Below are 13,717 nucleotides of genomic sequence, written 5' to 3'. Positions count from 1 at the left end.
AAAAAGCTATTATTGCTGACATAAAAAAAAGAACTTGTAATGACATTTTGAACATGTTAAGAGGGTAAAACACGTTTGGAACTTGCCCTGTTGGAGCCTGTTGGGTGCTAACTCTAGCAGGAGGATAACACGGTGTAGGCAGCACCGATTGGTTTTATGCTTTTCTCTACTGACAGCACCCTAAATTTCCAAACTATAGAGCTACGTGTTGGAATCAAGCAGAATTCTCTTTTAAGTACAACTTTAGCTCTACTACATTTTGGAAGCAAATAATGTACTTTTAACCTTTACCAGCTGCAACATTAAAGTGATGTACACATGAATGCATTATTATTTGTAATCCTGTAATATAATATATGTTATTGTGAAATGGGCCATTGTGCATAACAAGTACTTTGACTTGTTGTACTTTAAGTGTATTTTGATGTACCTAATATTGAATAACATTTTAGATGCAGATAGTCCGGTCCCGTCGGGCTCAGGTTGGGTATCTATCATCTACCGCGCATGTGTAACTCCCAACAAAGATGGAACAGAAGTGAGATAACTCTGTAGCTAAAACAGAGAGCTCAACACACAGGGTGAAAAGAGGAGCAGCAGCAATGTGCAGTACAACAAAAATATGGTGTTTTTGAAAATTAAACCATGTAAACTTCTTCTTATATAACCTCTAAATACAATTATGAACCTGAAATTGATCATAATATGAGCACTTTAAGTCTTTTTACAGCAAAAACGCCAGACAGGACCTGGTTACAGCCTCTCAGCTGTGAGGATTTGCTCAGTTTTAAGTGTATTTTTTGGATTTTTGGACCTGACAAAAAATTATGTCAAGACCTCAAACTGACATCTGAGAAGATATGGTAGGTTGCAGTGACAGATTATATGTTTCATTAAAAAAAGAAATTGCAAAGTGTCGGTTGCACAGGGCTCGTCGTTCGACTCCTCTAGACTGTTTTCCAAGATGGCTTCTGCATGTGAACATGAACGCTACGGTCTTTTTGATCTAGTTTTTTTATGAACTGAAGTTCTCAATGCTACGGTTTACATGGAGGGACCCCCATTATGCTGCTATTGACGTGCGGTGCTATTTTGAGCCTTGTTAGTGGTATAAAATAACAATTTACCCTATGCCCTGAAAGGTAGCGTTAGAAGCTAATCACCAATTTACGCTAGCTTGTTTCAAGCTAGAGACCCATTCAATTAGCATGAAAACAAATCCCAGAGAACAGTTGACTCAGTACACATTCGTAATTAACCCGTAGGGTAGTTCTGCGCCGGAAGTGTCCCTTTCCTTGACTGGGTTACAGGTGCAAAGCATCGGCAACAACAACTCAGGATATTAAACCTGTTTCAAGCACATTGAACCTGTAATTGTTTGTCCTCTGTCACTGAAAAGTTTGCAAATTCTAACGTTTTTTTAATATTATTACAATACGAGGGGCCGAGATAAAATTTAGTGGGGCTTCAGCCCCCCTATAAAGGGTCTAAAATCGCCAATGTGCACAACCATAGCTGTGAGTCAATAACAAATCCAAAATATCAGTCCATATTTTGTTTTTAATGTAACTTCCAGAGATGTCGGATCCCTTTGCTGATTATGAAGCACTTTTCCTGTACATAATCATGTTGGTACACTGCAGCTGCCATGGCATCTTGACCCCCACTCACATCACAGATGTACCAAACGTTGTTGCTTTATATACATTTTTCATTCATGTCTAATAGCTGAAATAACGTCGAACCTTTTGACGTTTTCATAAAGCATATTCCCCCTTTATGATAGGAGAATGAAACATCACATAAGACCGTACCAAGACGCAAGATTGTTGAGTGGTTCATAGGAATTTTCCCAATCCATGCAAAAAAAATGGCATTTGCACCGGAGCTATACGTGTCAGAACTAATTTGGTCCGAGTCAGAAAATGACTTTGGCCTCTGCCCTCTGGCATCCAAATTGAACACAAGTGATTTTTTAGAAACAAAAGGTACCCAGACAAATATTCCCTTTTTCCCCTCAGCTACACTGGGTGCTGACGTGAATTGGCACAGCCCAGCTCCCGCTATAATGTGAGGAGGGAAAAGTCCACACGCAAAGACTTGTTCCAGTGTGGATGAGCGCGGACGGTGCGCAGACGCATCAGGAGCGCACAAGGACAGACTCCAAGACGCGCAGAGGCAAGTACATCGCGGTGTTCACACGTATTACTAATGTGAGTAGTGAACAAATAGAACGAGGGATTTACAAAAAATAAAGATACAAGAAAGCAGTGTCCACTGGAGAGCTCATGAAGACGCACGGGACCACAGACTCTTAAATTGTCATGAAGCAGCAGCAGCGAGGCACAGTCCTCCAATAGGTTCTTTTTATTTGCAACGTTTCAAGTTTATCCAAAGGGGAAAAAATAAACCATGAACTTATCGGAGTCTGTTTGGGTCTGGGAAGAGCCATGGAACCTCAGCAGATCGAAGGAAGAGGACCAGAAACTTTTATTCGGGATCGGCACGGATAATTTCATCACGCTGCTGGTTTTCGGGCTCATCTTTACGCTCGGCGTGCTGGGCAACTCCATGGTGATCACCGTGCTGGCGCGGAGCAAACCAGGGAAACCACGGAGCACCACTAACATATTCATCCTCAACCTGAGCATCGCAGACCTGTCCTACCTGCTCTTCTGCATCCCTTTCCAGTCCACCATCTACATGATGCCAACGTGGGTCCTGGGCGCATTCATCTGCAAATTCATCCACTATTTCTTCACCGTGTCCATGCTGGTGAGCATCTTCACTCTGTCAGCCATGTCCGTGGACCGATACATTGCCATCGTGCACTCCAGAAAGTCCTCCTACATCCGGGTGGCGAAGCATGCTTTGATCGGGGTGGTGGTGATTTGGATCCTCTCTCTGGCCATGGCTGCGCCCGTCATGTATTACCAGAACCTTTTCCACCGAGGAGAGAATCACACCTTCTGCTGGGAATGGTGGCCCAATCAAAACCAGAAGAAAGTCTATGTCGTTTGCACCTTTGTTTTTGGTTATGTGTTGCCCCTGCTGCTGATTTCCTTCTGCTATGCAAAGGTAAGAAAAGCTATTCACACTCTGCAATAAATATGGAGACTATAAAATAAAAAACTGAAATCTTACCTTTATTTCTTGGCTTACAGGTCTTAAATCACTTGCACAAAAAACTAAGAAATATGTCTAAAAAGTCAGAGGCATCAAAGAAAAAGGTATGTATTAAGCTGTCTTTTTGGAAGGGTGGGAGTGTCGTGGATATGTTAGCAAACTGCAATCAGTAACACACACTGAATAAACACTGGATAACAGATGGACAGATGGGGTGATTTCTTGTTGAATTACATCAATATGCAATTTGACTGTGGAATGGCACACTTTTAAGTTCATAGCCTGTGAAAGTAATGTATTCAAAATCGGAATCAGCTAATTGATGGCCAAGTAAGTGTGAACACGGAAGAGGAATTTGACTCTGGCTTTTGGTTGCTCTCAAAGTACACAGAGAGAAATAGACAGCACGGCTAACAACGAGGAGAACAAAGCTGTACAAGGCAGACATTTGACTACTATGTACAGATATAAGTGTGAATATAAAAAAGTGCCTATACACACACACTTATGCATACTTACATATGTATACACATATGTAGATACACACATGAAAAAAAGCTTTATTAGCGTAAACCTCACTACAATAGGGCGATGCAAAAGTGTAAATGGTGCTGGAATAATTACATAATTATTAATTTAACAGGTTGCTTCTATATTTGAGGTATATGTGGATTTGACATATAGGCTTATTGTATGTTTGACGGACATGTTCATATTTAAATGATGTTTTTAACACTAAAATATACTTGATTAAAATCAAATAAAAATCATTGAAAATATTCCTTGTGTAATACATTTTTACATACAAGTGGCCGCTTCCATCATTGGGATGATGATAAGGGCGCAAATGATAGTGACTATGATGGCAAAAGAATTCACCAAGGGGTACCTGCACTGAGATACCCTCCATCCATCTGGATCTGTGCAATTCACAGTTCACTAAGCAGCCACATGTTCTTATGTGGACATGTGGTTCCATTTAAAGCAGGGGTCAGGGTTCTTGGCCTTTTCAGGACGATATATCACAGCCACACAGACCCACAGTGCTGCGGACGTTAATCTAGTCCGTCTGCACCATATGCTCTAACATTTCCTCCAACTCAACAGGCAGTCGGAGGAAACTATTCCCATTGGCTCTGTTGTTCCTTAGGGCCAAAACGATGAATATTAATTTTATAATTGTTACTGTTACCAGGCACGCTCCGGCAAAGTGGCCAAAAGGCAGCGTGCAATCAAGCCGCCATGTAGCCTCGCTTTTTTTCCCGGGGGAGGTCATTAAGCTTCCCTGAGAGCCGTTTATCTGCTGTCGCCCGCTTGATTGTCTCTCTGTCTATCTGAAAGTGCTTTGATATGCACCGCTCTACATGCTTTATTGCATGAGGCTTAAAACAGGAACACCACATATTCTGATGATTTACAGTGCTCACTATACGGAGCAGGCTACTGATCGAGACTACACAGTGGGAATGTCACATTGACAGCTGTGTGACAAACAGTTGGCAAACGGTGCTTTAAACCCCACCTCTATAATAACCTTGATAGGCTAGCTACTGTTAAACTATAACTAATGTCAGAACTGACTGATGGACACACATAGTAAACCTGAGTACGGAGGTAACAACTTCATTGTTTTATCTGACTCTGGAAGCTGCAACATGCAGATTTACTTTTCAGTGAATATACACGTATGGTGCCAAATGCTTTGTTTCATTGTGGTCTCTGTTTTTTCATTGTGCGTCATAGAACATGTTTGATGATAACAAGAAGACTAATAGACAGTCTCTGTTCTTAAGACTCTTCACTGACTCCCAGTCGCACATGGGATTCAGTTCAAAATTCTCACTCTTATAGAGCATGGCACAGCCAGGCTCCTGCATATGTGGCCAACAACTTTGTTTTCTGTATTCAGATTCACTTTTATGCCATGTATGAATGTATCCATCTACATTATATAGCTGACATTTCTGAATTGTCTAAGTCCAAGATGATCGAGTTTGGTTTAAAGAAATGCAAACAACTCCTAAACGTTTTGTCTTATGTTCTCTTGAATGTTTCTTATGTCCTAAAGTGTATTATGAATACCTTTTACTTACCTACTTACCTAATTACTTCCATGCACAGTAGGGTACAGTATGTCCCTTTTTAAAATCAGTGGGCAATGGATAATATATTGGCAAATTTATTGTTATTTTATGTATTATTAAACATTTATTTAAGAAGGGAGGTTGGTTGGGTGGGTGTGCATACTCTTTTTCAGCAACAGCCTGTCACACTATAGAGTCTCACTGGAAAACACAGTAACAAAATATTATAGAATAATACACAGGAAACCTAGTCATCATACTCAAACAATTAATAGACCAATAGGGTGCCTTGAAAAGAATAATAAACAACAATAGAAAGCCATCACTCAAAGCAGCTTTCACTTCCTTCCATGGTTAAATCTACGTGAAAGGGCTGCCAGGCAAAGCACATTTTGAAGAGGAAACAAATGTTGACAAGACACCTGTCCTGTTACAGGTCACTGTGACTCCCTGGCTGCTTTCTCTGCACTCTAACACATTGGTTCCCCAACTGGGGTAATGTGTACCCCCAGGGGTACGCAATGTGACGGAGAAATGACGTAGGTGGTAAGCAGAACAAAAAAATGATTTAAGAGTGCGTGGGTGGGGGGGCTGAAGGGGTGAAACTACGAAGTTTGGAAAACAGGTGCTCAAATGGAGATACTGCAAAAAGCTGACAAGACTGTCTCACACATTGATGGTCATTGTTACAGAAATGACAATACAGTGTCTTCTAGCTGTCTTAAAATGTCAAATACATAGGAATGATAGTCCTTATAATCAATCTTTGCGTTTACAATCTTTACTGTTTATGTAAAGGAATAGCCCCAAAGTCCGCAAACTACACTTGTTTGCTTTTTTGACCATAGAAAGAGATTACACTCTCATGTCTGCACTGTAAATATGAAGCTACAGCAGCAGGTTAGCTTAGCATAAAGACCAAAAACTGCTAGCCTGGCTATCAGGCCAGTGCTTTGCATGTTGGCGCTGCCATCCGTGTGTGTCTGTATAATGTCAGCTGGGATCGGCAACCCTGTAAAGAAAGTGGTTGCAATTATGGATGCATAATAATACCAAAATGTAATAACAGAAAGTTGCATTTTTACAGTTATGTGAGGGACAACATTATTTCTTGGCCAGCAGCAGTGACTCTTTCAAAGCTTTAGTAGGTACGTTTAAAAAAGAGAGAGCTTATTGTCATATTTATTGAAACTGTCATTACATCCTGACAGTAGTACTTAATATGTGAAAAAAGGAGGTCTCTTTGTCTCCATCTGGGTCTCCTCATAGCATTTGCAAGATTCCACCATGCCCAAAGATTAACAACCAATCAGACCTGCGGAGTCTCCAGCTCAGGGTAAATGATTGCTCGTGAACTGCGGTCAAACTGTAGTCTGAGAAAACCCTGACGAACTTCCTGCAGATTTGGGATTTGCTCTGCAAGTCTGTTTGGCCAAGAGCCCATTGCAACCCATTTCTAATTTTTCCCAAATTGAGGCACCAATCACAACCGTTGAGGCGAGCTTTACACAATGACGATAGCGCAGCTTTTTGTTTACATTCAACCCTTTGTAGCCTCTATCGGTGCTACGTCTCCCGGATCGTTGGTCTGACTGGTTGGAGGACTATTCAACTGCGCCCAGAAGCATTTGAGCGACATCCGTTGGTGACGCTTTTTTGGAAATGGGCTTTGAATGAACCTTCCCCAGACCCTGGTGTCAACCTGGCTAGTCAAACTGGGCAGCAAGGATCAAATATGAATTAAGATTATGTTATTGCATTGCCTATTTCTAGAATTAAAATGTTTTTAGCTGTAAATTGAGAAAGTGTTTGACCAAGTCAAGCAAAAACTTTTTTCCCTTCTATCATTTCTCTCAGTGTAGTTGATGGGGTTGCCATGGTTATACGCCGACCCGTGGCAGCAAATAAAAAAAAGTTGAACCATCGTAAATGCAAGGGCAAAAAGTTGTCCGTAGCAGTATTTTGTAAATCTTTGGACTGCTTCCAGTCTTGATGCTAAGCCATGCCAGCTAGCTCCAGATGGCAGCTTCATATTTACTGTACCGATATGAGAGGGAAATCAATCTTTCGTCTAATTCTCGGCAAGAAAGACATCCAGTATCTATTTAGGCTTTAAATAGGTTGTCTCAAGGGAAAATCGTGGTTGTTCTGAAGCAGAGTAGTGCTATCAAGTAACTATGAAGTTAGTTGGTGCCATTTTGTGGGCTTTCATATTACTATCAGCGGATATGTCAAGGGTGCTTTTCACAAATGGACAAATGAGATAAATGCCTTAATTGCAAGCGGGCCACATGGTGTCCTTGGTGGAAAGCAGGGAGAATTTGTTCAAATAAGTGCTTAATCAATAGTTTGTGTGGTTCACTCTGCTCTCTTTAGCTCACCACCTGGCCTGTGAATTATAACATCAGTGACAGCTGGGAAAAGCAAGGTTACTCCCCATGCAAACTTCTTATCACCATCAGTAGGAATCCGTCAGCCTCCAAAAGTCAAACGAGACATCCTCAAAAGCCAAGTCTCCCCTCAAAAAGCATTACAATTTCCTAGACGTCCTTTGTGCGTAAGATAAATTAGTTTTCTGTAAATATCTTTCCCCTACTGGTTTTTTTTGTCTGAACTGTTTTACTTTTTCTTTTTACTCAAATTTATGACTTGTTCTTGGAAATACCAGCGTTGGAGTTCCCTTTTCTTGGCAAATAATAATCTTTTAAAGTGCTCATATTATGCTCATTTTCAGGTTCATAATTGTACTAAGAGGTTATATCAGAATAGGTTTACATTGTTTCATTATAAAAAAAAAACCATATTTTTGTTGTACTGCTCATTGCTGCTGCTCCTCTTTTAACCCTGTGTGTTGAGCTCTCTGTTTTAACTACGGAGTGAGACATCTCACTTCTATTCCATCTTTGTTGGCAGTAGTGCTGACCTAGGTCCATGTGCAGTTCTTAGATCAGCACTACTAGCCTCTCAGAAGCAGAGTATGATGGTGTGCCATGCTAGCAGCTAGGCGTGCATTATAACGCGTTACAAAGTGATGCACGTTTGTCACAAAAGTAAGGCTGGACTACAATGGAGCTGTTTGGAGAAGTTGCTGAACAGTTCCTTTGGGGTGGACTTTGGGCTTTTTCACTTTGTAACCCTACAACATGTACAAATAAGATATATAACACCATAAAGGAAAGAGAAAAAGCCAAAAAGAATAATATGAGCACTTTAATGGATTTTCAGTGCAGAGGAAGAGGTTTAATGGCTTGTAATTACTGTATTTTTCTCTCAATGGTATGAGTCTGTCAAGCATCCAGACGGCACACACAGATGGTGGTGGACCAATTAGGAAAATGGAATATTTGGCCAAGTCGCCTTAAAATTGATTAACAACATCCCTAAACTGAAACAGGGACAGCCAACGACCGAACAGCTTGTCTGTGAAGGAGAAACTTATTTGAGTGTTAGTGATCCCGATCTGAGTAACGCTACGCTAACTGAAGGAACTAACAGCGTCACTCAACATCACACATTCATTTCTAAGTGGCTTCACTAGTAATTTAAAGTAACATTTAATGGACATTTACAAAACAAATTGTTAACTTTCAATTGATTCAGCATCATTCTAAGTTCAATAACTTTAAAGTCCCCTAAATGCAAAGCAAACCGTCATGAGGGTCCAACTCAAGACCTCACGCCTGGGGACCCCCATGCCAGTGAGGGTCCTCAAAGTGAAGTAAATCACCCCCCCCACTCTAATACCTGTTTAAAAAGAAACAGATTTGAAAAAAGGTGTTGTTATTGTAAACATTCTCACTTCTGCAATCTTTCGCAGACGCAAAGCGGTAATTACTACGTCACTTCTTGGAGTATTCTGCTGATTTTTGCTTTATTATGGTGCATAACTGACTGGAACAAAACTGGGCAACCTGATATGAATGCTCACATTGCATTGTGGGATATGGGCTTCGCATGCGACCCGCTCTGATCATATCGTAGCGTGCATACGGTAACATTTCACCGGTAATACGATGAAATGAATAATAATAGAAGAGAAGAAGAAATGAATACCATGATAATATGTAAAGCAATGTTGATAGATGCAGCGTTATAGTTTGAAAAAAAGATCAATAAACACAAAGCAATTAAGTCCGAAATAATAACATGAAAAGAATGAACCGCGATAAGATCTCGTGAATAAATGTTGATCAAAACGGCGGTTATAGGACAAAAATTACCAATAATAGCCAAGCTTAATATAGCTTCTCTGCTGCAGCCCGCCTGGCAGAAAAAATGCTTCCCATTGAAATACAGTAGTTTAAAAAAACGTGTTGATATCACGAAAAACGTGCCAGCAGATTAATTACAACATTTGACAAACTGCCTTGAAACTGGGTTGACACACAACATACCCTTCTTTGCACAAAATAAAAAATAAAGAAAAATAATAATATTGCAACAACCATAACACAATAGCGTAACCCATGAAGTGTCTAACTAGAACTTCACATTTCAGACATGAAACAAAACCATAGCTACAGAAAAATAAATGAATAAACAGGACGCCATGATTTTTATTAGTTTTGTCTTCCTGTGGGGATGCTGCTGTTTGCCTAAGATTAGCCTAATAACTGATGGCTCTCAGGGGGTTGAGGTGAAGATATGTTATTAACATGCTGCTCTGTGGGAACCAGTGTGAGTGTGTGTGTGTCTGTGTGTGTGTGGACACTTGCTTATTGTCTTAGGATCGCCGCTGTTCTGGCCAATGTTGACCTTTCATTTCAAACTGCACACGGTCCACTGAGTGACATGTGACATTTATTGACATGATCAATAAATTAATGCCATACTTGACTGTAAGAACTGCTCGCCAGTGGAGAGTTTTAGGCTACAACTGTACAACACTTTTTATTTTGGTCTGAGCTGGAAAGTTTAGAAAGCTTTTTGCCATAAAGACTTTTGTCTGTGTTCATTTTACTGTATTGTTCTGTACTCATTTTCTTAATTAATGTAATCCTTTTTTTTGCCACTTACAAACAACACCAATAAATCATCATCTTATGAAGTTGCTAATGTGAACGTTAAATGCTAGCAACAGTTGCCTGTTTACACATGCAGCACACACGGAGCAACATTTATTGGGGAGACATTTGGCGTTGTGTTTCCGGCCACCTGATGCATTTAAGTCCAATATTTACTCTATTTTCAACTCTGTTTGAGGGAAATGTCTGGCTCCATGTGCTCCACCATGTTCACTATCTAGCTAGTTCCTAATATAACTCGGTCTGTTTGACGTTTGGTGATAAGCAGGTATAGCACAGTGGATTTCTCAGAACATTTTCACTGAAAACAGCTGCCGGCTGCTGTTGTACCGATGAGAGCATGAGACTGAAAGAAACAATAAATGTTGGAAAACGGAAGTGACAAAGTATTTGTTTAACCACCCCGTGATTCGAATCCACTCCAAATATGTAATTTAATGTAATTGCTTCTCCCATGGCCCATTCTCCACCCTTTGTTCTAGGACATGGATCAATAGGCGGAATAGATAAGCACATACGAATCTGTCCAATGTAGTTAAATGATACCCGGACATATGTTTTGAGAAGATGGCGGAATAAAGGAATGCTGTGAACTCAAGGCTTGCGAGATGGCTAGGTTATGGAAATATAACAAGATGTTATAGAAACAAATCAGATTAATGGGGAAGGTACTTGAGTTTTTCAGGATGGCTCCTATAGCTTTGTGTTGGGGAGGGACGTGTAGGATGGGTTTATGGTGTTATCATTTATACATATGTTCGTTTGCTCTATAGTTTATTGTCTATTTTGCTATTATTTAGTTGTGTGGTCTTAAATATTGTATTTACTGTGTCATCTTATCTTGATTTTTGTTTAGGTGGGTGGAGATGCATTTAACTCCAATCTGGGCGGTGTTAATGGTTATATTGTTTAAAAAAAAAAATTGTTACAAAAAAACAATCAGGCAATTTGTTTTTCTGTAATCCTGCTGACAAACAAACATACAGAGAGATAAACCAAGCCAACAACATAACCTTCTAACATAATATAAGTCAATGAGCATTTTTGCATTTTTTCCCCCATTGTTTTTTAATTTTTTATTGGGAACCTTGTTTCCAGCCACAGCATGCAGCTATTTATGGTAAACAAACTCAAACCACATACCTGCCAGCACCACTTTTATCCTGAGACTTAAACCTTAGAACAGCATTCATTTTGTCACTGTTGTCTCTGAGGGAACTGATTCACTGGCAGATGAAAAGCACTACACCATTTCTTCTTTTAAATTTAACCTTTATTTATCCAGGTGAGCCAATTGAGAACTGATTCTCATTTGCAACGATGACAGTTACACATTCATGCCTGAAAGCTACTCAAACCACAGTCTGATCTGCTGGTTTAGCGGGATTTGAGGGGGGGGGGGGGGGGGGGGGGGGGGGGGGGTGTCTAAGTGCACCTCACTGGTGGTAATGAGGGAGAGACAAGTGCTGCTCTTTTACTTCCCCACCCAGATTTATCCTGTCGGTCTGGGGATTGAACCAACGACCTCCTGGTCACAAGCTCGCTTCTCTAACCTTAATGCCACCACTGTCCCACCACATGGGATTTTAGGGGTACCAAAGTGTTACACAACACCAACCCTCCATTGGATTGGTTCTATAAAAGACAAACAATACACATATAACAAGGATATTCACAACAATAGTCATTCAGTGTTAATCTAGGTTTTATTCATCACTGCACATGAATATAATTCCCTCTTTGGGGATAAAGGTGGGGTCAAAAATGTATGAACAGATTTGTCAAAGTAAGGGGGGGGTCAAGGCCTAATATTACAGGGGCACTAGCTACCCTTACGTCCACACTCCCCCACCGCTAGAACCAACTAAATCTATTTCCTACTTCTCTCTGTTCTCTGTCCCCCTCCCAGACGGCTCAGACGGTGCTGGTGGTGGTGGTGGTGTTCTGCATTTCTTGGCTCCCTCATCACGTGGTTCACCTGTGGGTGGAGTTCGGGACCTTCCCGCTGAACCAGGCCTCCTTCGTGTTACGGGTGGCCGCCCACTGCCTCGCTTACAGCAACTCGTCTGTCAACCCGGTCATCTACGCCTTCCTGTCGGAGAACTTCAGGAAGGCTTACAAGCAGGTGTTCAAATGCCAGATCGGGACAAGTGACTCCCCGCTCAACGACATCAAGGAGATCCGCAGCAAAGCAGACACTCCGCCCTCCACCAACTGCACCAACGTCTGACTGGTCGGGTGTGTGTGGTGACATGGACTATGGAGACTGTGTGAAGTCATAGTGACAGAGCCATCAGACATGAGAGGTTTTCTTTGATGTACATAAGTATGGTTGCTTGGGTATTGCTACAGCTGTGCTGTTTCACATAAGCGCTGTTCATTATACCTCGACTGGAGAAGGTAATGCCTCTGTGGCTGCAGGGAATGCTTAGTTCCTCTTTGATCAGTCTCTGTTCCCTTCTTTCATAATACAAACCTGTGGGGTGTGGAACTCAGGAAAATTACCCTCAAGTAAAACTTGTTTTGAATGTAGACACTATTTTACACGTCACATCGCGGTATATTTGCAAGCCAATACATACAAAATAGGAGGTAATTGTTCTTTTACATTTCAAACGGATTTAAAATCTCAATTGGAAGACTTTTTCAAGATTATTATGGCATTATTATACTGTTTGAATGTGTCTTTTTTGCCTGAAGAACGTTTTACAGAATTGGGATTTTTTTTTTCAGAAACAAAGGAATGGCTTATCATTTCAAATTCAGTAAACACACTACACTTATTAATCCCAGTAATGTTCTGTTACTGGGACGCTAGTGGCTTGGCTTGTTTTCTGTCTCAACAGGAGGAGGGTGATACATGGCGGGATGTGCGTTCAGTAAAGAAACTGGTCCGGGACTTATTAGCTTGGATAGCTTCACGCAGAGGCTCCAGGCCGCTAGCCTCTTTGAAAAGAGAAGACATGTGACTCCTAGTAACTCAAAATCATGACTGTATATGTTGTAAATTCAGACAATGTAAAATGCACAACACAAAGTGTAGTCTGGCCTCTTGTTAAAGGTGGAGTTAGCGATAATAATCCAAAATACTTTTAGTCAAATTCAGAAAACACCTCCTCACGGTCTGTTAGCAGTCCGCTCTGTGTGTACGAGGAAAAAAAGTGTGTTCTAGTGTTCAAACATTAGGCCATTAACCCCCCCCCCCCCCCCCCCCCCCCCCAGACTCGCTGACTCCATCTTTAAACTGCAACAATGTGCTTTCTATTGCTGCACATGTTAAATACATAAGATGCAACGTTTGTGTGTGTGTGTGTGTGTGTGTGTCTCTGTGTGTCTGTGTGTGCGTGGAGTTGTTTAAAGCTACGTCGGAGCTTCTCTAAGCAACATAAGGAATGTAAAGAGTAATTGATTACATTTTGCAGGTGACACTGCTGACTGTACATAAGAATAAAAACCAGGACCATTGTCATTGCACTTACTATG

At 41.0% G+C, this 13,717-nt stretch overlaps 1 protein-coding gene across 1 annotated transcript; it reads left to right on the top strand.

The window, feature by feature from the left end:
• Positions 1-2,075: 2,075 nt before the first annotated feature.
• On the top strand, positions 2,076-13,409 carry LOC117946809 (galanin receptor type 1-like). The gene is made up of 3 exons (XM_034875196.1): positions 2,076-3,078; positions 3,165-3,230; positions 12,144-13,409. Exons 1-3 carry the CDS (start codon positions 2,413-2,415, stop codon positions 12,462-12,464), a joined length of 1,053 nt encoding a protein of 350 aa, XP_034731087.1. The 5' UTR covers positions 2,076-2,412; the 3' UTR covers positions 12,465-13,409.
• Positions 13,410-13,717: the final 308 nt, after the last annotated feature.

This window comes from Etheostoma cragini, chromosome 6 (genome assembly GCF_013103735.1).
Source record: "Etheostoma cragini isolate CJK2018 chromosome 6, CSU_Ecrag_1.0, whole genome shotgun sequence".
Taxonomy (NCBI): domain Eukaryota; kingdom Metazoa; phylum Chordata; class Actinopteri; order Perciformes; family Percidae; genus Etheostoma; species Etheostoma cragini.
The sequence above is the reverse complement of the archived record's forward strand: the minus strand, read 5'-3'. Positions and strand labels throughout refer to the sequence as shown.